The sequence below is a fragment of the Eptatretus burgeri genome, chromosome 12 (genome assembly GCF_056783735.1).
Source record: "Eptatretus burgeri isolate ZD-2024b chromosome 12, Ebu_testis_v1, whole genome shotgun sequence".
Lineage (NCBI taxonomy): Eukaryota > Metazoa > Chordata > Myxini > Myxiniformes > Myxinidae > Eptatretus > Eptatretus burgeri.
Window position 1 is genome coordinate 98,254,739 of NC_140972.1, and position 23,654 is coordinate 98,278,392.

A 23,654-nucleotide genomic window follows, 5' to 3' on the forward strand; every position below is an offset into this window, starting at 1 on the left:
GCTTCTGCTGTGGGAAATGTAGCAGGTGTTGTAAAGAGCATAAAAGATGCCCAGAAGGAATCTCATAAATTACAAGCAATAAAAGAAATTAAGAAAGGCAAAACTCAGTTGTCCCCCCAAGAACGACAGAAAATAATTCAAATACTTGGATCGGGGTTTCAAAAGTTTTAACATCTTTTTTTCCTAAATAAATACAAGTATGGAAGCAATTGATAGAATCTATGATTTGGATGATACTATTATTATCTCAAACTCCACTAAAAAAGATTACTTCAAGGTAAATGCAATAACTGGAACAGACTGGAATACGAATGGTACAAAAAGTTTTGAAATAAATAATCAACAAACCTATTTGAATCTCTCCGAAAGTTTCTTGTTGTGTAAATTTAAATTCACTAAAGCTGGGAATAACACAAACGCTACACTTGTAAATGATTTCTTCTGGAAAATGTTTGATAGTGTGCGTTTGTATATTGGAACACAAGAAGTTGAAGTGGTTGATTATGTCTCTGCTGTATCTGAAATGATGAAATTTACACTCTATACATTCAGTGATAGAATGGGAAAGGGGTCTGTCGAAGGTTTTATTCCTGATATGTCAACGGGAACAAACACAGACCCTGGATATACTCAAAGGAAAGGAATGTATAATGATGATACAAAAGCAGAAAATAGTTTTACTGTGGCAGTTCCTCTTAAAGGTATATTTGGATTTTGTGATCATGATAAAGTTCTGTATGGTCTTAAAATTAGATTTCAACTACAAAGGAATGATAATGAAAATAGATTGCTTTTTGGTGTTGGTAGTGCTTTTGGTGAACAGAATAAATTTGTAATTGAGGAAATGAGTTGGTATATCAGTGAATATACTCCTAATCTTAAAACAGAAGAGATGTTGAATCGAAGACTTAACTCAAAGAAACCACTCAGTGTATCATACCTCAAAAGAAGATGTCAACACGTTAAACTCAACCAAACTACTTACACGTGGAATTTGGGTGTTCTGGAAGGAAAGCCACGATATCTGTGGATCATTTTTTAAAAGCCAGATGGTGATACTGCGACTGATAAGAATAATGCATTGAGTGATAATGCTAAGGTGAAACAACTTCGCGTTTCTCTAGATGGAACATTTTATCCACGAGATAGATTGGAAATTAATTGGGAAAAAAATGATTTTGCTGAAGCATACAAGTCTTACCAAAAGGTGTGTGAAAGTAATGGAAATAAAGAACCTATTTTGGATATGACAGCATTTAAAAGTTTGTATACAATCTATGCGTTTGACCTGTGCACTCAAAAGGAAACTATAAAGTCTAATCGAGTGGATACTTCCCTATACATTGAAAGAGGAGAGAGTGAAGAAGTTGATACATATTGTTTGCTTTTGGAAGAAACAGAATTACAGATTAATACAGATAATGGTGTGATGATTAGTCTCACATAATTTTTTGTTAAATAAATGAGTGGCAAAGTTCCAACTGGGGTATATGTTAATCAAATCAATCTTCATAAACTATCATCTTGTGTTCAAAATCAAAAGCCTTGTACGATTAACGTTAATACAATTCAGAGAAAAGGAGCAGTAAGAATTGATGTTTTGCTCACAAGAGAACAGGTTAAAATCTTGAATGACACTGGCTCACTTAAAATTAAAATGACAAAACCAATGTTGAAAAAATATTCAATAAGAGAGACGAGTGGAGGATTTCTCCCATTTCTAATTCCTTTATTTGCTGGTTTAAGTGCGGTTGGAGCATTGACGGGTGGTATTTCAACAGCGGTGAAAACTGCCAACGAAAGGAAGGCTCAACTCCAGGCTTAAAAAGAATTGGAAAGACATAACAAAGAGTTGGAGAAACAAATTAGTGGAAGTGGTGTAATTGTAGATTTTGCTGAAAAACTTGAAGGTCTGCCTGATAAAGCGAGATTGTTAGTTGGAGATATGCTTTCTTCTATAGCACAAGCAGGTGTAAAATTAACGAAAAGAGGTAATGGATTATATCTTTCTAATAAATAAATGAGCATTGATGAGTGGTTTAAAGAATTTGGAAAGAATACAACATCAAATTTACAACTTGTCAAATATTGTAAGAAATTAAAAATTCATAATGTGGTTATTGGTATGAGAGATGAATAAACAAATGTGCCATAACATACAAAGAATAATATTATGAACTTAGAAGATAATAATGGGAACGGTTCTCATTGAGTTTGTATTTTTAATAGTCAAGACAAATATTATTTTGATAGTTTTGGTCTTCCACCACCTGTTGAAGTCATAAAATTCTTACAGAATGGTGTTTATCAAACATTTCAAGTCCAAGAATTAAATTCCAAGTGTTGTGGTCAATTATGTCTATATGTGTTATTTCAACTCAACAAAAATAAAAAATTTTATGATATTATTTTTAATCTAATATAAATGACTTATGTTGGTAAAGATGGTTCTATCTTTGGTGTATCTCAAGAACTGGATATTGATTTATCAAATTATTACACAAAGGCACAGGCTGAACGACATAAATATAATATAACCAAAAATATTAACATGAAAAATGCTTATAAATTAAAAAATTATCCAAGCCCGACTGACGCGAATGACTTGGTGAGATTAAGCGATTTATCACAATATATATATATATATCCTTAAATAAAACGGCCGTGTATTCCAAAGATACAGAAGTGTTGATATTATCTCCAGGTCATACAGAATTCACAGTTCGAATTAAAATAAATTTTTATAAAGAAGGGCGTATCGTTTGTATGAGAATAGAACAATGGGGTATGATATGAATGATTTAGGGTATAATTGGTCATTTAAAATTAACCTCGAAGACCTGGAACAATTAAATCAGTCTCGTAAGGAAGAATATTATCCACTTGGTATCGAGAATGAGTTTTGTGGGGCCACGATTAGTAAACAACAAATAAAAGAATTTATTAAGGGTAAATATAATAATGGTTTTGCCCTTGTTTATATCATGAAAACAAAAAAAACAGGATTATATATAATAAGTAAGGAAATACAAAATGATTTAACTATGGGAAGATGGGGAGGTGTTTCGTGCCATAATATTATTCTAACATATATTTCTAACACATAAATGACAGCAAGAAGGCTTCAAGAAAATTATCATTTCTGTGTCCAAGCATACCTTCAAGAAAAGGGTATTCGGTATTTTAATAAATATGTTCTACAACATAAGAATGAGGTATTTTCAATAAAAGATTGGCATTATGCTGATGTTGATAAACCGACAACTTTAGATTTAATTAGAATGTTAAATAATGAAAAAATTATAAAGTTAAGAAAAGGTAAGGCTCTTTTAGAAATTCAAAAGAAATTTTATTGGTTTCCTGTTGTAAAAAAAATTATTTTGGATACAGAAATAACAAGAAATCCTGATGAATATATGTATGATATTCTATGGGGTGTAAGCGATTTAAGGATAATAAGGGATGAGGAAGGAGTTGAAGAAGAGAGGAAAGAGGAGAAAAAGGAGAAGAGAGAGAAGGAGGAGAGGGAGAAGAAAGAGGAGGAAAAAGAGAAGAGAGAGAAGGAGGAGAGGGAGAAAAAAGAGAAGGAGGAAAAGGAGAAGAGAGAGAAGAGAGAGAAGGAGAGGGAGGAGAGAGAGAAGGAGAGGGAGGAAAGAGCGAGACAAAATAAATATCAAAATATGGAAACCAGTGAGATTAAAAAAAGATTGGTGGTATTACAGAAAATAACTCAACCCACCGAGGAGGAAAACAAAGAATTGACAAGTCTATTTGCAATACTTTCGACAAGAATATTGACATCGACAAGCTATTCATTTTAATTCAAGTTTTTCATTTTTTTTCTTAAATAAATGGAGGAGAGAGTGAAGGCATTTCTAAGGATTCTTTATGTTTTAAAAATTAAGATTCAAATGTCATGTTGGAAACTAAAAAGGTTTTTGCACTCTGCAGGAATTTTTCACATAAATAAATGAGTTATTGTCTCAAATGTAAAAAGAAAACTAAAACTAAAAATATTTCATATATTAAAAGTAAAAATAACAGGGTTATACAAAAAGGTATATGTTCGGTGTGTGGTTCAAAAAAAAATCAATTTATCTCCAAACACAAACGAGGAGGAGATATACAAAAGTTTTTATCAGGAAGTAAATTTACAACTACTGGAATACCAGGGGAATTACATCTTCCAGGGTATTCTTTCTGTGGTCCAGGCACAAACTTGGATAAAAGATTAGATGAGGCAGACAATCCTAAATCATGGAGTAAACCCATCAATAGAGTTGATGAAGTGTGCATGAGACACGATATTGATTATGGGAATACCACAACGTTGGAAGAAAAGCATGAAGCCGATAGAGAAATGTTGTATAATTTGTTTCTGATACAAAATCCAACCTTGAGAGAAAAAGTTGATCGGTTCATTGTGAAGAAGATGATCAGTGCTAAATTGAAACTTGGACTTGGAAATTCAAAAAACTTATAGGCTCTAATGATGTCATTAAGACTGAAGAGCAATTAGCTGATGAATTACATAAACCAATATTCACAAAGTTTCAGAGAAGGAAAGTTTATTCCAAGGAAGTAGATTATATCTGGTCTGCTGATTTGATTGAACTCAATAATGATAAGGGGTACAAGTATGCTTTAACCGTTATTGATTTTAGGAGTAGATACGCATGGGTTGTACCATTAAAAAACAAAACAGGTAATACTCTTATGTTAGCCTTTCAACAGATATTTAATAAAAGTAAGAGAAAACCTAAAAAATTGTGGACTGATGAGGGTAGAGAGTTTTATAACAAGACATTTATGAATTTTCTAAAAAATAACAGTATTACATTATACAGTACCTTTAATGAAGGGAAGGCAGTTGTTGTTGAATGTTTTAATCGTACCTTAAAAGAGAGATTATATAAAAAAAATTCACACAACACGGTTCACAACAATGGTCATCTTTTATTCAGGATATTGTGGATAAGTATAATGACACGGTTCACACGTCAACAAATATGAAACCATCAGAAACATTTACAAAATTAAAATGTGAAAAAGAGATTAATGTCAGAAAACCTAAGTTCAAAGTTGGTGATATCGTAAGAATATATAGGTGGAAATCTCATTTTGAAAAGGGTTATATTAAACGATGGACGAACGAGCTTTTTTACAATTAAAAAAGTTACAATTTTACAATTTACAACCCTAACAATTACAATTCATACTGCTCATCAAAATACTTCTGCATAGAATAACAGTCAGTGACGATGGGGTAAAAAAAGTCTGAAATCAATTTTCTACCGGTCATAATATAAATACCGCCCAGAGACAAACATCGTCCGGGCACATCTGGAGACAAACACCACCCGGATGCATCCAGATCCAAGCTGTCCAGAGACAAACACTGCCTGGACACATCCAGAGATAAACTCACATCCAGACATAAATACCGCCCGGACATGTCAAGTGACAAACTGCCATCCAGCCATGTTCGGAGATAAATTCCATCAAGACACGTCGAGAGACAAACCCTGCCCAGCCTGCCTGGAAATAGCCACCATCCGGTTATAGACACACACACACACACACACACACACACACACACACACACACACACAGTGTGTGTGAGTGTGAGAGTGTGTGTGAGAGAGAGAGAGACAGAGAGAGAGAGACAGAGAGAGACAGAGAGAGAGAGAGAGAGAGAGAGAGAGAGAGAGAGAGAGAGAGAGAGAGAGAGAGAGAGAGAGAGAGAGAGAGAGAGAGAGAGAGAGAGAGAGAGAGAGAGAGAGAGAGAGAAAAAAAAAAAAAAAAAAAAGAAGGAGTTATCAGAGATAATATGTTATGCCTTATGGACAAGAAATACACACACATACACACACACACACACACACACACACACACACACACACACACACACACACACACACGCTTGGCCAATGTCGGCAATTTTCGGGAATCGGCAGGTTGGAGTCAGTGTAATTACCGACTGCAGTACGTACTGTATAAACCCCAAAAGCCTTGAATAGCTTTCACCCAAAAACAACATTGCATTTATATAGACGTTTCAGGGACATGTTCACAAACATTCATCTTTATAAACAGCTGTAGGTGATGGGTGGAAAAAAATTGGCTCGCTAACTTAGAATTCATGTTAAGATGGCAAACTGCTCAGAAATCGGGTGTGATTTCACAATAACTATCTCAGAATGAGGGAGCATGAACCACTCGCTCAGGATGACGAAGCACGAACCACTCGCTCAGGATGACGCAGCACGAACCACTCACTCAGGATGACAGAGCATGAGAGCATGAACCACTCGCTCAGGATGATGGAGCACACATCACTTGCTCAGAATGATTGAGCATGAACCACTCGCTCAGGATGATGGAGCAGGAACCACTCTCAGGATGACGGAGAATGAACCACTCGCTCAGGATGTCAGTGCACAGACCACTCGCTCAGAATGATGGAGCATGAACCACTCGCTCCGGACGACGAAGCATGAACCACTCGCTCAGGATGATGGAGCACGAACCAATTGCTCAGAATGAGGGAGCATGAACCACTCGCTCAGAATGATGGAGCACGAACCACTCGCTCAGGATTCCAGAGCACGGACCACTGGCTCAGGATGATGGAGCACGAACCACTCACTCAGGATGACGGAGTATGAACCACTCGCTCAGGAGGACGGAGCACGAACAAAGACAGAGCATGAACTGCTCACTCAGGAGGATGGAGCACGAACCAAGACGGAGCACGAACCACTCACTCAGGATGACAGAGCAAGAACCACTTGCTCAGGATGATGGAGCACGAACCATTCGCTGAGGAGGATGGAGCACCAGCCACGACGGAGCACGAGCCACGACGGAGCACGAACCACTCGCTCAGGATAACGGAGCATGAATCACTCTCAGAAGGTCAGAGCATGAACCAAAACAGAGCATGAACTGCTCACTCAGGAGGACGGAGCACGAACCAAGACTGAGCACGAACCAAGACGGAGCACGAACCAAGACGGAGCATGAACCAAACACTCAGGATGACAGAGCAAGAACCACTTGCTCAGAATGACGGAGCATGAACCACTCACTCAGAATGATGGAGTATGAACCACTCACTCAGAATGCTGGAGCACGAACCACTTGCTCAGGATGATGGAGCACGAACCACTCGCTGAGGAGGATGGAGCACGAGCCACGACGGAGCACGAACCACTCGCTCAGGATTACGGAGCACGAATCACTCGCTCAGAAGGTCGGAGCACGAACCAAGACAGAGCATGAACTGCTCACTCAGGAGGATGGAGCACGAACCAAGACGGAGCACGAACCACTCACTCAGGATGACAGAGCAAGAACCACTTGCTCAGGATGATGGAGCACGAACCATTCGCTGAGGAGGATGGAGCACCAGCCACGACGTAGCACGAGCCACGACGGAGCACGAACCACTCGCTCAGGATAACGGAGCACGAATCACTCTCAGAAGGTCAGAGCATGAACCAAAACAGAGCATGAACTGCTCACTCAGGAGGACGGAGCACGAACCAAGACGGAGCACGAACCAAGACGGAGCACGAACCAAGACGGAGCATGAACCAATCACTCAGGATGACAGAGCAAGAACCACTTGCTCAGAATGACGGAGCATGAACCACTCACTCAGAATGATGGAGTATGAACCACTCACTCAGAATGCTGGAGCACGAACCACTTGCTCAGGATGATGGAGCACGAACCACTCGCTGAGGAGGATGGAGCACGAGCCACGACGGAGCACGAACCACTCGCTCAGGATTACGGAGCACGAATCACTCGCTCAGAAGGTCGGAGCACGAACCAAGACAGAGCATGAACTGCTCACTCAGGAGGACGGAGCACAAACCAAAACAGAACACTAACCACTCACTCAGGATGACAGAGCAAGAACCACTTGCTCAGGATGACAGAGCACGAACCACTCGCTCAGGATGACAGAGCACGAACCACTTGCTCAGAATGACGGAGCACGAACCACTCGCTCAGGATGACAGAACACAAACCACTCGCTCGGGATGAAGGAGCATGAACCACTCGCTCAGGGGGACGTAGCACGAATCATGACGGAGCACGAACCACTCGCTTAGGATGACAGAGCATGAACCAATTGCTCAGAATGACAGAGCATAAACCACTCAATCAGGATGACGGAGCACGGGCCACTTGCTCAGGAGGATGGAGCACGAGCCACAACGGAGCACGAACCACTTGCTCAGGATGACAGAGCTTGAACCACTTTCTCAGGACGACGGAGCACGAGCCACGACAGAGCACGAACCACTCGCTCAGGATGACAGAGCTTGAACTACTTGCTCAGGATGACACAGCATGAACCACTTGCTCAGGATGACGGAGCATGAATCACTCGCTCAGGACGACAGAGCACGAACCAAGACAGAGCATGGCATGAACCGCTCACTCAGGACGGAGCACGAACCAAGACAGAGCACGAACCACTCACTCAGGATGAATGTGGCATGGCAAAAGCGTCCGCTGTGAGTGAACGATTCACTCAGAATGACGTAGCGCATTACTGCAATCGACGATAGGGCGCTCGGCAAGTGGCTTAAGCACTCAAGCAAGCACTCCAATTAAATGGTTGATAAGGAATGGCTGACCAAGCTGTGGCTGTATACCATTCCGGATCCCTTTAACTTTAAAACTGGTTTTCATTGCGCACGCAGCAGTTAAAGAACTAAAATGTATTCATTCAAATAATGTCTTTATCCACAAAAGAGTTTCTGTTTCACATAGAACAACCCTGGTGACATTGCAAAGTTTAATCGCCTGTGAAAAAACCATTGCAGATAATCCGCCACGTTGCCTGCTCATATGTACACGCGTCACGTGGTACATTGTTTGTGGTCCGCGCAAATGTTATAACTTTAACATCGTCTGTTTCTAACCAGATTTGCTTTAATTCTTTGTGGAGCACCTCGCAAAACCTCCGAATATATAGACACAGATCTGGCAGACGCTCTGGATAGACAGTCCTTCTAGGGGACAAGGTGTGAGGTCAAGCAGTGAATGCATTAAATCATATAGCTCGATAAAGATAGTTAATTTTGGCATGTTTCTAAATTTTTTGTTCACTCAAACTAATTCTCCAAACAGTAGAAAAAGATAAGTTTAATGATTTGGAAATTTTCATGTGTATTTATGGGGAAGGAAGGAACATAGATAGCCTTGCTTGCTTAAAGTAAATAGGTATATCGGCTTAGTTATAAGACTCGTTATTTCATTAAATTATCAGATTTCACTCCAGATTTCGACACTTGTTGAGTCCGTATGATATCCCATCCTAAAAACCAAAATAACATTTTGATGATATACATTAATTTCTTCATGAGAGTATATCGTGGAAAATCGTATCATATAATGCATGAAATCGCTCCAAGCTACTAATGTGAAAACAATAGCACTCACAAAAGCGATGTATCCAGCGATTCAGAGCTATGATGAACAGAAATTCGATAATATGAGTGAGGAAAGTGAAAAAAAACTTTATTGTTAAAAAGTTGGTGTGGCCTGTTCCAAGTCGAGGCATGGTTGAGCAGGCCAGAAAACATGGTGGCTTTTCGACCCCAGTGAAGTTACCCAGGACACGCCTTTAGACCCCAGACAGTGAGGTGGCCAAGGATGCCCCTGATAAAGGATAAAATTATATAAGACCATTGATTCTCTTCAAAAGAGGTGTTTAAATTAGCCCAAACACCCAATTTTCACTCCTGCACTTCCTTGCAGTTTTCTTTGTATGCATGCAAAGTTTAAGGCTACTCGATTTCATGGTTTTAGAGTTAACCCTCGTCCTCTCAACAGGGGTGTTTTTGGACCGCAGGTACACATTTTGATGTTATTTTTATATTAGTTTCACAATGTATTTCATGTTTTATGAGTTTGTTTACCCATATGTGGTGGTAATAAATATATATGATGATTTAAGATCCCACCTTGCTGCACAGAGTTATAAGCAAATCCTTGATGGGGTCCAAAAAGACCCCAGTTGTTTTTGTTCAATTTTCCACATATATTATTACTTCACACGGTGGTTGTGTTGAGCAAGTGTTCCAATGTTTTTTTTTTCTTGCTTATGTTTGTTTACTTTATCACCAAAACATCATCCAATGAAAATAATTATGTTTTCTCATTGATGTGAAACTTCGGTATATTGAATGAAATTGAGTGATTCCGAGTTGTGGTCATAAAAGTCCCCAGTTGGAAGGTTAATTTGAGATTTTATATTTATTTTTGTTTTTATTATCTTTGTTGACTATATCAATAAAACATCATGTTTAGTCATGGATATGATACTTTTGCAGATTTAGTGAAATTGAGTGGTATTTGAGTTGGGGTCCAAAAAGACCCCAGTTAGTAAGATTAGGTCATAAAACAAGTTTGTAGGATGAGGGTTAAAACTTCCGATACTCTGTAAGTTGTTGAATGAAGAGCTTATTCTGATCATTCATTCTTGACTTATTTCGCTGTTTGCAGAATGCACACATTCCACTTCATCAAATGTATACAGCTTATATTTATTATGTCTGCACGGAGGATGCACCCCAGTATCTGCTTGCATTATGAAAGGCTGCCCCACTCACATCCACAAATTACACACACACACACACACACACACACACACACACACACACACACACACACACACACACACACACACACACACACACACACACACACCATAGTGAGGCTTATCATTAAATGTATCATTTGTTCATTAAATATGTATTTTATCACCATTGTTATTATTTTATGCAAGGGTTATGGCCAATGACTGCAAAGGTTTGTTCACATATGTGGACCCCTTCCACAGATTATTTTTAAAGGTCACATTCACCTATACTCTGTGCATAGAGATTCATGCTTGTCTTGAGTTGTTGGTGTCATAACATACATGCGTGTCCTTTGTCTCCAACCCTAAATCCCATTAGCAGGTCGCCCTGCTAACCCCAGGTCTGGTAATGCATGCATGGCAGCCGCCATGGCATGTAACATGGAGGAGGCGTGCACAAAGTACAAAACGGAGTATGTGCAGGCGTGCGCACATCGCGGGGACTCCTGTAACCGTCGCAGATGTCACTCGGCTCTGAGACGCTTCTTTGATCGTGTCCCAGCCAATTCTAGTCACGGGATGCTGTTTTGTCCGTGCCACGAGTATGCATGCACTGAGCGAAAACGCAAGACCATCGTCCCATCATGCTCCTACGCAGACCGGGAACAGATCAACTGCTTGAGTCTACATCGTTCTTGTAAGAGCAACTTCATGTGCAGGTGAGGAGCTGTACGTTCTTGAGTATAATCCTTCCCTCTCTGTACTACTGCTCCTTCCAGGTCACCTGAAATTGCAGATTCTCATGATCACCCTCCTCTCTTCATCCCACCACTGATATCTCAAATGGTTCCCTCAAAAATAACAGACATTTCACAGACTCACACACCGAATTCCTTCGCCCACGAGTCCTCAAGACCTTCCCTCCTCTCAATTCTTGACTTTGAGTTGCTCTTCTGCCTCCTGGGATCCTCAAGCTCTGCCTCTCAGGATCCTCGGGCCTTGCCTGCCGGGATCCTCAAACTGCCTCCCGGGATCCTCGAGCTCTACCTCCCGGGATCCTCGGGCCTTGCCTGCCGGGATCCTCAAACTGCCTCCCGGGATCCTCGAGCTCTGCCTCCCGGGATCCTCGAGCTCTGCCTCCCGGGATCCTCGAGCTCTGCCTCCCTTTCTCCCCTGCCTTCTTGATATCCTACGACTCTTGCCCCCACCGCCCCTTCCATTTGCTCGTATCCACGGCCTCTTCCATGCTGCCCTCAGTAACCAAAGAAGCTTGGCGGTGTTCTTGATGTTGAACGTTTGGAAACGCGATATTCCCGATAGCTTTCTCGATGACAATGGTGCCACTCTCTGATGGAAAATGATATAAACGATGGAGTCTACTCATAATGGATCTTTCCACTTGAACCATTATCGGTCCACATGGCAGAACTTCATTTCACCACTTACTGTCCATGCACATGACAATAACTTGTGATCGGATCAGTGAGTACTTCAATCAATTTTACCATAAAAATTTAACTATTACTTTTTTCCTCCTCAGAAGTAACAAAATGAAGGAATAATGTTGATGTGAATGAGTGATGGTCCTAGAACTGTCGACATTTCCACCGGGTATGTTGGGTCCACACGCGTTAGGTCCACGCAACCCGAACAGTTCTTCCCAAGATGGTGATTTTGGAGAAAACGTTTTGCCTTAAATATCTCCCTTCGAAAGGGAACGATTGCTCTCGCGAGTGGCCTTTGAGAGTGGGTAGAAAGGAAAGGTATTTTGTAGAGCGCTGCATTGAAATGTGACCGGACAATGCCTTTGCACATCCATTACCTCGTTTCATGCCCCACAATAACGTCATAATATAACTGTGTATTTTATACTGTGTCTGCAAGTGCTTCACCAAATCTGAGATGCTGCAGCATTTTTAAACGATAACATTTGAATCAAGAACGAACGACAATCTATTCGCAAATTTCAAGACCTCGGATGAGGCCTGTTTTCGTTGCTTACACACAGCAAGGGAGCAGCCGCAGCACCCACATACCATCAGCGTGCAATCGACACGTAAATGCTATGGTTACTTGAGCATGCCAAGGGCATGTGTGCTCGACACGTGCACATGCTGTGGTCACCTATGCTCAACAGACTCACGTGCGATCGACATGTGATCGCTGTGTTCACCTGCGATTGACGTGTGATCGCTATGCTCACCTGTGATTGACGTGCTCACATCCAACTGATGCGTTCACGTGTGATCACTGTGCTCACCTGCGATCGACATGCTCACATCCAACTGATGCGTTCACACGTGAACTGTGTGATCACTGTGCTCACCTGCGATCAACATGCTCACATCCAACTGATGCGTTCACACGTGAACTGTGTGATCACTGTGCTCACCTGCGATCGACATGCTCACATCCAACTGATGCGTTCACACGTGAACTGTGTGATCACTGTGCTCACCTGCGATCAACATGCTTATATCCGACTCATGCATTCACACGCGATCGACGTGTGATCACTGTACTCACCTGCGATTGATGTGTTTATATCCGACTGGTGCATTCACGCGTGATCGATGTGTGATTGCTCTACTCATCTGCAATTGACGTGCTCACATGCATCCACTTACACCACACTTTCAAAAACCAGAGCATGACCCCTGTTCAGGCTCGTGCATGTCCGCACAGCATATATATATATATATATATATATATATATATATATATATATATATATATATATATATATATATACAGTGTATGATTGTGCATTTTGTATCATGTCTGACAAAGGGTTTATGGGTGTAAATCTGTCCTTATGAGCCAATATGTTGTTATATTATGGTGAGGGCGGCGAGAGGGAATTTGTTTGCAACAGGATGTTAAGTTAGTTGGGGGGAGGATTGGGAGCATTCTTGGTTGACCATGCCCTGAAGGGATCAATATGTGCCTCTCCTTATTTTACCCCATGTACAGTAATTAATGAAATATTGTTCACCAGGTTATATTGAAGCAGTTTAAACTAAACTGGGAACCTTTTCCTCCGCCATCATCGTTCATTTCTTGATAAAATACAATGACCTTAAGTGTCTATAATGACAGAGATTATGGGAGTAGGGAGGATGCGTTTTAACCTTGAAACGCCACCTGGACCAGCCACTGTGTGTGCCATTTCCATACTGTTCAGGTGCTGTACCAAAGTAAAAATGCTTTGTAAACGACAGTTAAATTTCAGCACTGCATCAGCAGCACAGCTGTGCCCCCAGAAATATGATGCAACCAGCAGCCACAGGCTGCATGTGATAGCCAGCTTGGAATGCAGCAGTTGCAGTCTGGTTCACCTGTTTGTATTGTTTGACAGTAACAGGTGGGCTCGGTGCCAGGCAGGTTCGGTGCTCCTGCCAAACAGGTCAACTCATTTCGACCTTTTTTGCTCTTATAAGTGTTTCTTATCGATTTGGTACAGGGATGGTGAAGTGCTTGTATAATAGTCTTGGGGTTTGAGGCTTTGGGGTTCAAATCCAGGCTGGCCCAGATGACCCTTGTGACAAGCATTTGGACAGTACATTATGCAAGTAATTGTCAATAACGGAGAAACAACGAGATGTCTGTGAATAAATAAAACTAGGTAATCCGAATCGTTTATTTTGTTTGCTGTTTAGTGTTCTCATGTGAAAGTACACTGCATACACTGTGCAACTTTTTCCATTGTCCATTTTTCCATGCCATGTAGATTGCTATATCCTGATTCTCCATGATCTCTTAATATGGATTTAAAAGCTGAATGAAGTCATTGAACCAGGTGGCCAGACGAGCCGAGTGTAGAGAACATACTTCGTTCATTCCATCTGACCCACTCCATGTCGCACAGGTCCCGTCTTGCCGACTTCTTCACCAACTGCCGAGCATCATCACACTCGCACAAGGGCTGCTTCCATGAGAACTACGCTGCCTGCCTGATCGCGTACACCGGCCTTGTGGGTGAGGCATGAACTGCACTATCACCGGGACAGACAGCGTACGGGTGTACATAGAGGACGAATGGGTTGGGGGTGGGGGGATGGAGGGAGAGGGTGTCATCACATTTCCTTTGTACCCCTGAGTGCTCTGGAATGATACTTTACACCAAAGCAATACAGCAGCTGTGACACCACAGGTTACTTTCCTTACAGTGTGGAATTGAGCTCACCAAATTAGCTTTTCGTAAATGTGTGCAATTATATTATTTACAAACAGTGCTTCATTTTTATTTACCAGAGAAAAAAATAAAAATACTTCCTTTGAGGAGTGAAAGTTCTTGCATGACGATTACCATGAAAGGCTTCACTTTAAGTATGGTTCAGACAAATACTTGTTTATTCATCAATCTGGTCGAACCAAGACGTTAAACAATGCAAAGGTTCTGTCAAGCTTGGATCAAGGCCGAAGGACATCCCGAAGACACGGATAAAACCTGAGAGTTGGACTGCCCTCCCCTGTTGGCTGTTTGGCCTGCCCTTCATTGCTTGGACTGCCTTCCCCTGCTTGGACTGCCTTCCTCTGCTTAGACTGCCTTCCCCTGCTTGAACTGCCCTCCCTTGCTTGGCCTTCCTTCCCCTGCTTGGACTTCCCTCTCATGTTTGGACTGCCCTCCCTTGCTTGGACTTCCCTCCCATGTTTGGACTGCCCTCCCCTGCTTGGACTACCCTCCCCTGCTTGGCCTTCCTTCCACTGCTTGGACTGCCCTCCCCTGCTTGGACTCACCTCCCCTGCTTGGACTTCCCTCCCATGTTTGGACTGCCCTCCCCTGCTTGGACTGCCCTCCCCTGCTTGGACTGCCTTCCTCTGCTTGGACTGCCTTCCTCTGCTTGGACTGCCTTCCTCTGCTTGGACTGCCCTCCCCTGCTTGGCCTTCCTTCCCTGATTGGACTTCCCTCCCCTGTTTGGACTGCCCTCCCCTGTTTGGACTGCCCTCCCCTGCTTGGACTGCCCTCCCCTGCTTGGACTGCCCTCCCCTGCTTGGACTGCTCTCCCCTACTTGGACTGCCTTCCTCTGCTTGGACTGCCTTCCTCTGCTTGGACTGCCCTCCCTTGCTTGGACTGCCCTCCCCTGCTTGGCCTTCCTTCCCTGATTGGACTTCCGTCCCCTGTTTGGACTGCCCTCCCCTGTTTGGACTGCCCTCCCCTGCTTGGACTGCCCTCCCCTGCTTGGACTGCCCTCCCCTGTTTGGACTGCCCTCCCCTGCTTGGACTGCCCTCCCCTGCTTGGACTGCCCTCCCCTGCTTGGACTGCCCTCCCCTGCTTGGACTCACCTCCCCTGCTTGGACTCACCTCCCCTGCTTGGACTCTCCTCCCATGTTTGGCCTGCCCTCCATTGCTTGGACTGCCTTCCCCTGCTTGGACTGCCTTCCTCTGCTTGGACTGCCTTCCTCTGCTTGGACTGCCCTCCCTTGCTTGGACTGCCCTCCCCTGCTTGGCCTTCCTTCCCTGATTGGACTTCCCTCCCCTGTTTGGACTGCCCTCCCCTGCTTGGACTGCCCTCCCCTGCTTGGACTACCCTCCCCTGCTTGGACTCACCTCCCCTGCTTGGCCTTCCTTCCCTGATTGGACTTCCCTCCCCTGTTTGGACTGCCCTCCCCTGGTTGTTCTGCCCTTTCCTGGTTGTTCTGCCCTCCCGTGTTTGTTCTGCCCTCCCCTGTTTGTTCTGCCCTTTCCTGGTTGTTCTGCCCTCCCGTGTTTGTTCTGCCCTCCCCTGTTCTAACATTGGTGGAGTCAAACTTGGTCCAATCTTGGCTTGTTGTACTGTGCCTGTTTTGTCCTTTTCCTTGTATAATGGACCCCAACAGACATATGCCAAGGTTGAGCTGCTTTTTTGTTTTTGTTGTTTTCGTCATGTAAAGCAATCTTGTACTAAATCCCATTCATCACTCTTGAGTGGTTACGTTGCGAGTCCCATATGCACCACTTATAGAGGCATTGATCAACAAAACTGATGCACATGTGGAATGTGTTTGAATGTTATCACAACATACCTCCAATAAATAGGATTCAAAAATTATAAAATTATTTATACATTTTCCACCCAGATGGGACAAATGAGTACATTTGCACTGTACTATACTTCACAGGTACCTCTTCCAGATATTTCCTGTGAAAACCAAAATTAATTAAAACCGCCACTGCACAAATTGCTCAGCAAGAAACATTTTGTACTTGGGGCTCCTGGAGGAATTGAAGAACAGAGAGAAGCTTATGAATGGACCGACATTAGAGTGGGAAGAAACAAGCAGACAGAGAAAAGGTGTATTTTGTTTCTGAAGAAGCGCCCATCCTTCATCTCATCTCGTCTCGTCTCCGCCGAAACACCCACCGTCATCTCTTCTTGTCTCCACCGACGAGCCGCCTCTCATCTTGTCTCGTCTCGACCGATGTGCCCACTCCTCATGTCATCACTTTTCCGCCAATGCACCCACCCCTCGTTTTGTCTCGTATCCCACAACACGTCTGCCACTCATCTACTAACATCTTCACCAATTTGCTAGCCCTTCTCGTCTCGTCTCCACCGACGCACCTGCCCCTCATCTTGTGTCGTCTCCGCCGACGCGCCCACCCTTCATTTTGTCTCCTCTCCGCCAACACGTCCTCCCCTAATCTCATCTCGGCCGATGTGCCAGTTCCTCATCTCATCTCTTCTCATCTTGTCTCCACCGACACACCTGTCCCTCATCTTGTCTCGTCTCCGCCCTTTATCTTGTCTCGTCTCCGCCAACGTACTCACCGCTTGTTTTGTCTCATCTCCTCCGATGCACCCGCCGCTCATCTATTCACATCTCCACGAACGTACCCACCACTCATCGATTCACGTCTCGTCTCAGCTAATGCGCCAGCGCCTCAATTATTCTTGTCTCGGCCAATGCGCCAGCACCTCATTTATCCTTGTCTCGGCCAATGCGCCAGCACCTCATTTATCCTTGTCTCGGCCAATGCGCCAGCACCTCATTTATTCTTGTCTCCGCCAATGTGCCTGCTTCTTGTCTCATCTTTCCTCATCAACCAACCTGCCAACATTTAATCTCGTCTCATCTCATCTCCACTGACGAGCCCACCCCTCATGTCGTATTCTCTCCACCGACATGCCCACCCCTCTTCTCATCTAATCTCCACTGATGCGCCTGCCCCTCATCTTGTTTTGTCTCCGCCAATGCACCCACCCTCATCTTGTCTAGTCTCCACCAACGTGCCCGCCAATCGCCTTGTCTCATCTCTGCTGATGTGCATATACCTCGTCTTGACTCATCTCCACCGAGACACCCACCCTTCGTCTCATCTCCGCTGATGCAGCTGTTTCTCTTCTCGTCTCCGCAAATGCGATAGGCCTTCATCTCTTCTCCTCTCCCTCCACATGCCCACCCATCATCTCATCTCTCTCGATGCACCCGCCCTTCATCTTGTCTCATCTCCACCAATGTGACTGCCTCTCTTCTCATCTCCGCCAACACACCAGGCCCTCATCTCCTCTCATCTCCATCGACATGCCAACCCCTCATGTCATCTCCACCAAATTGGCTTCCTCTCTTCTCTTCTCAACAGACACACGCATCCCTCATCTTATCTCATCTCTGTTGTCACACATGCACTTGTCTCTCATCTTATCTCACGTCCTCCGATGCACCTGCGCAGAGTCTCGTCTCAACTCCGATGCGTCTAGCCATATTCCCTTATAGTCTTCAACAACATGGCCACGAGCCCATTCCTCATCTCGTCTCACCTCTGTCAATGCACCCGCCACTCGTCTCATCTGAGACGATGCTCTCACCCCTCTGCTTGATGGCGGAAACACACCCACCTCTCCTTGCTTGCGGCTATGCAACCGCCCCTCCTTTCATTTGCGAAGACATGCCTGCTCCACTCCTTGTCTTAGCCAATGCTCCAGTCCTTCCCCTCTTCTCAGCTGGCACATGCAGCCCTCACCACATCTGCGGTGATGTGCCGACTCCTCTGCTGTGAGGCACACACTCCTTTGCCATGAAGAGCCCACTCATCTGCTGTGAGGTGCCCACTCCACCCACCCCTAGCCTTGTCTGCGGGGACACTGCTGCGCCCACTCCAAGCCATGTCTGAGGCAACAATCCCTCCCCTCCTCTAATTTGTGGTAAAGGGGCTGCTCCTCCCCTTATATTGGCCAACCACAATCATCATCTCGGCTGACGCACTGGCCCTTCCCTTCATCTCTGCCAATGCTCAGGTCAGGTATGGGAGGAACATCTGCCGGAGCAGCACGTCGCTGAATCCACTTTCCACCGGTACTCCAGGGGCCTCCATCTGGCCATCCCTCAGACAGATGCTGGCCCATTCCCATTTCCTTGAGATGCTGATCAACCTGCTGCAACCACGAGGAATGTGGTCGGCCCATTGGCCTCCTCCACTCATGAGGCACCCTCACTGAGAGAATCTGATGAGCAGGACCAGTGTCAGGAAAACGAGCCACATGTCCATACAGCTACAGCTGACACTCATGGACTATGCGGGTAACAAATCTCATTTGAATCTCTCTCAGCAACTGCTCGTTGGACACAAAGTCCGAACAGCAATCGCCAAGGATTCTCAAAAGAGACCTGGTACCAAAGGAATTAAGGCTCTGTCTTAGATCCCTGATCAGAGTCCAAGTCTCACATCCGTAAAACAAGACTGAAAGCACTAAGGACCTGAAGACTCATACTTTCTTTCTCCTGTACAGGTAGATACCGATAGCGTCACATCCCATGATCCAGTGAATCCATGACTTCCCATGCACGACACAGACGTCTGTTGACCTGTGGCTCACAGCCAGCAGATGCATAAATATCACTGCCAAGGTCGGTGAATCTCTCCATGACCACAACATCCTCACCACAAACAGGTACAGACAGGACAACAGCATCCAAGATGTCATTGAAAGCCTGGATCTTAGTTTTGACCCAGGCAACCCGTAATCCCAGCGGCTCTGACTCCTCATTCAGCACCTCGAGGGCCCCCAAAAGGATATCCAGAGTCTCCTCAAAGATGACTTCATCATCTGCGAAATCAAGGTCAGAGATCTTGACATTCCCAAACGATGTGCCACAGCTTTATCTCTCCGACATCCTCCCAGAATCCAGTCCATACAAGCGCTGAAAAGTGTGGGGGCCAGTGCACACCCCTGATGGACTCCAGTAACAACTGGAAATAAGTCAGAGATGGGATCACCACATCTTACAGCACTCTCAGTTCCAGAGTACAGTTCAGATATCAGATATCAGATTTATCAGTTTTGGTGGCACCCCATGAAGACCAAGAATCCTCCAGAGGATATCACAATTCACTGAATCAAACACTTTGCAGAGATCAACATCGGCTGCAAACAGCCCCTGCCGAAACTCTCGTCTGCGTTCGGTGAGGACACAAAGAGCAAGGATACGGTCAATCGTTGTCCTCTTTGGTGTAAAGCCTGACTGCTCTGAGTACTGGTGCTCAAGCAGATGGTGGCGAATCCTATAATGAATTGTCTGATCAAAGACCCTTTTTTTTTTTTTTTGTATACCTTGCTCGAGGCTCGTATGAGAGCTAACACACAACTCACAGCAAGGAGGCATGAGACAAGAGGGGCGGGAGTGGAAGGGACAAAAAACAGTGGGGAACAGACACATTAGGTGAACTGTGGAAGGGAGAGGGATGGGGATGGGACGGGGAACATGGCGAAGAGAAGATGGACATTACAGGGACTTTCAGGAAGGAAAGCAGGGGAATTGAAGGAAGTGGGCTTGTGTGGATTATCAGGGGTAGAAAAGATCGAGGATTTGGATGGAGGAAGATAAGAGGTGGTGGTGAACAGCTGTTTTGAAAGCCTGGAGGGAAGAATGGGAAAGAATAGAGTGAGGAAGTTTATTCCAAAGGCGGGAAAAAAGAGGAATGAAAGAGTGAAGATGAGCAGTGATTTGTGATTTTGGTAGTTTTACCAGAAGGGGGTTGTTGGCGGACCTTGAGCGCCCTGTGGAAATGTGGTGGGGACAAATCGTAGAGAGAGCAGGGGGGGCAAGGCTGGAGAGGAGTCGGTAGAAGACAGAAAGACCACCGACCAACCTGCGGTGATTGAGTGAGAGGCCCAAAGACTCAGCTTCATTGCGGGAGATGCCGATGATCCTAAATGTCCTGGTTTCGACAGCGTGAAGCCGAGAAAGGTGGGAGGCAGGAGCACCAGCCCAGAGGGGAGAGCAGTACTCCATCAGGCTACGGACAAAAGCTTTGTAAGTGGTCAGGAGCTCAAGAGGGCCGAGGAAGGACTTTGCACGACGGAGGATTCCCAGTCGGCGACTGGCTTTTGAGGCGAGGTTGGAAATGTGACTTTCCCAGGAAAGGTCATGGCAGATAGTGAGACCCAGAAGCTTGAAAGAAAAGACTTCTTCCAGAGGATTGTTGAGAAAGTGGATGGGGGGGTTTTCTAAATGGTCCTTTCGAAGAGACATAGGGAGAGTGTGAGATTTGTCTGGATTGAAACACATGTTCCACGTGTTGGACCAGTTTGTGATTTTATCCAGATCTGCAGTGAGCGAAGAAGCTGCTGCTTGCCAGTCTGAGGGATGACAGATGGTACGGCAGAGGGTGGAGTCGTCGGCAAAGAGAAATAGAGGATTTTCCAGAGAGTCCGAGAGATCATTGATGAAAACCAGGAAAAGAACAGGGCCCAAAACGCTACCTTGAGGAACTCCAGCCTGCACAGGAAGAGGGGATGAAAGAACTCCATTTAGGGCCACACGTTGACTGCGACAGGAGAGGAAGTCTGCGAGCCATGAGTGGGACCAACCTTGCCCGGCACTGAGAGCAGCGTCACCCCTCAGTCGTTGTTGCATTCCTGGCTTTCACCCTTCCCTTTCCAGAGAGGGACAACAAGGCCCCTCTTCCAGTCAGTTGGGATGATGCCTGTGTTCCAAGCAGAGCACAAAACTGCATGTCACGACATGAGTAAAGCATTTCCACCAGCCTTGAGAAGTTGGGCATGGATGCCATAGATCCTCGGAGCTTTACCCCATTTCAACCGGTTCACCCCAGCCTGTTTCCACAAACGAAGGTGGATCACAGTTGATTGGTGGGTCAGCAATAGGGATAGTAACACCCCTGACATTCAACTCAACAGCTGATGGGTCAGCCTGGAACAACCGCTCAAAGTAATCTTCCCAGCAGGCCTTTACTTCGGATTCCTCTGTCAAGAGTCCACCGCCTTCCATTCTCACTGCAGTATATTGAGGGACAGGCATGGAGGAACTCAATGCACAAATTCCCCTGTAAGTTGGACGAGAATCACTTGCCCACAGGTGATGCTCTACCCCCTCACAGATACCTCCCACATCAGCCTCCTTGTCCACCCTCATGTGCAGTTTGTGCAGGACATGTGCAGTTTTACACCTCAACTCCCTGAACAGCTCAGCTCTGCCATTAAGCCTGGCTCTGTGACTGGCCAATGGTATTCAGTATCACTTGAGAGAGAAAATTCTTCTTCACCCTTCGGTGAGTTCCAAGGCATCCACCGGCAACATCAAGGATGGTGGTCTTCAAGACACTCCATAACTCTTCAGGATTCCCCAAAGCACCCAGACCTCCCAAATTCACACTCAGCCTGTTCCCAAACTCCTCAGCGACCCTCTCATCCTTGGGCTTGCCAACATATAACCGAGGATTGGATGGTACCGTTCTTCTGGATTTAAGCTGTAACTTCAGAGTTGCTACAACAAGCCTGTGGTCGGTATTGAGGAACTGAGCACTCCGGTAGACCCTGCAGTTCTGCATCATCCTCCAGCGACCATCAAGGAGCACATGGTCAATCACCTTGGCCACACCACCAGCATTGGAACACCAAGTCTAGCGATGAGCTAGTGAGTGCTGAAACCATGAACCAGCCACCCGACGTCCATGACTTCTTGCAAAGTCAAGGAACTTAGTGCTATTCTGGTTCACAGTTCCCGACCCACGGGGACCAACACATGTCTCATAACCATCCCAGCAGTTCCAGTCGATGCATTGAAATCCCACAAGAATAGAAAAGTATCTCACCTGGTGTCCTGATGAACCACAGACTTTCGCGTGGCATAGAAGGTATCCTTCACGGTGAGATCACTCGCCTCAGTCGGAGCATATACAAAGACCAGGGAAATGACACTCAAGGAGTGACAAACACTTAGTCTCATAATTCACTCGTTGCCAGGTGTTACCTCAATTATCATTGGAGTCAGCTTATTCCACACAGCTACAGCACCTCCTTGGGCATGGTAACCATCAGAACGACTAGACCAATAGTATGTGTAACCACCCGTCATGATCTCACCTCAATCCAGTGTCCGAACCTCAGAGAGTGCTGCAATATCGATGTTCGAACGCTGGAGCACAGATTATAACAGAGACAGATGATCATCCTCTCTTCGGGATAGGACATTTCAGGCACTCCGCCGAAGGGACCACCTCGTGCTATCCCAAGGAGTCCGCCATCTGGTGAACAACACGTCAGCACCATTCCGCCACACACTATCGTAATCTGACGCAGGAAGTTTACCCCATGCTTTTCCTCCTATAATCAAGGAATGTGGGGCCCAAAGGCTTTGCTCCAATCCCGTCATCTGGGGAGCTGCCCTGCGAAGGGAAGAAGCACAAGAGGCACTCCCACGGGGTGGGTTTTCAGTTTCCTTTGCATTTTCAGTTTTCTTTGTGTTTCAGTTTTCCAACGCTCCAGCCCCTCATATCAACTGATGCTCCAGACCCTCCCCTTGTCTCGGCTGATGCGTCGGTTTCTCATATCGACTGATATGCCAGCCTCTCCCCTCATTTCAGGCGATGTACTCTCCACTCGTCTTGTCTCATCTCGGCCCATGTGCAAGCCCCTTCCTTCTTCTCCCCTGACTTGCCCACCCATTGTCTAGTCTCTGTCAATGTGCCCGCTCTCATCTCGTCTTTTCACATTTCATCTCCACCGACACATTCACCCCTCATCTTGTCTCAGCCAATGCACTCACCCCTCATCTCCTCAAGTCTCCGCCAAGTTGCCAGTCCCTTGTTTGGTCTCTGTGA

At 45.0% G+C, this 23,654-nt stretch overlaps 1 protein-coding gene across 4 annotated transcripts in view; it reads left to right on the plus strand.

The window, feature by feature from the left end:
* The window catches only part of LOC147016215 (GDNF family receptor alpha-4-like), a 108,001-nt gene that overhangs the window by 50,754 nt on the left and 33,593 nt on the right, over window positions 1–23,654 (plus strand). For 3 of the 4 annotated variants that reach the window (XM_085849040.1, XM_085849037.1, XM_085849039.1), the window contains exons 4-5: window positions 10,986–11,325; window positions 14,475–14,584. In XM_085849040.1, the coding sequence (XP_085705166.1) occupies window positions 10,986–11,325; window positions 14,475–14,584 (450 nt within the window). The remainder of the gene's footprint in view (window positions 1–10,985; window positions 11,326–14,474; window positions 14,585–23,654) is intronic. The other variant, XM_085849038.1, reaches the window with a different exon arrangement.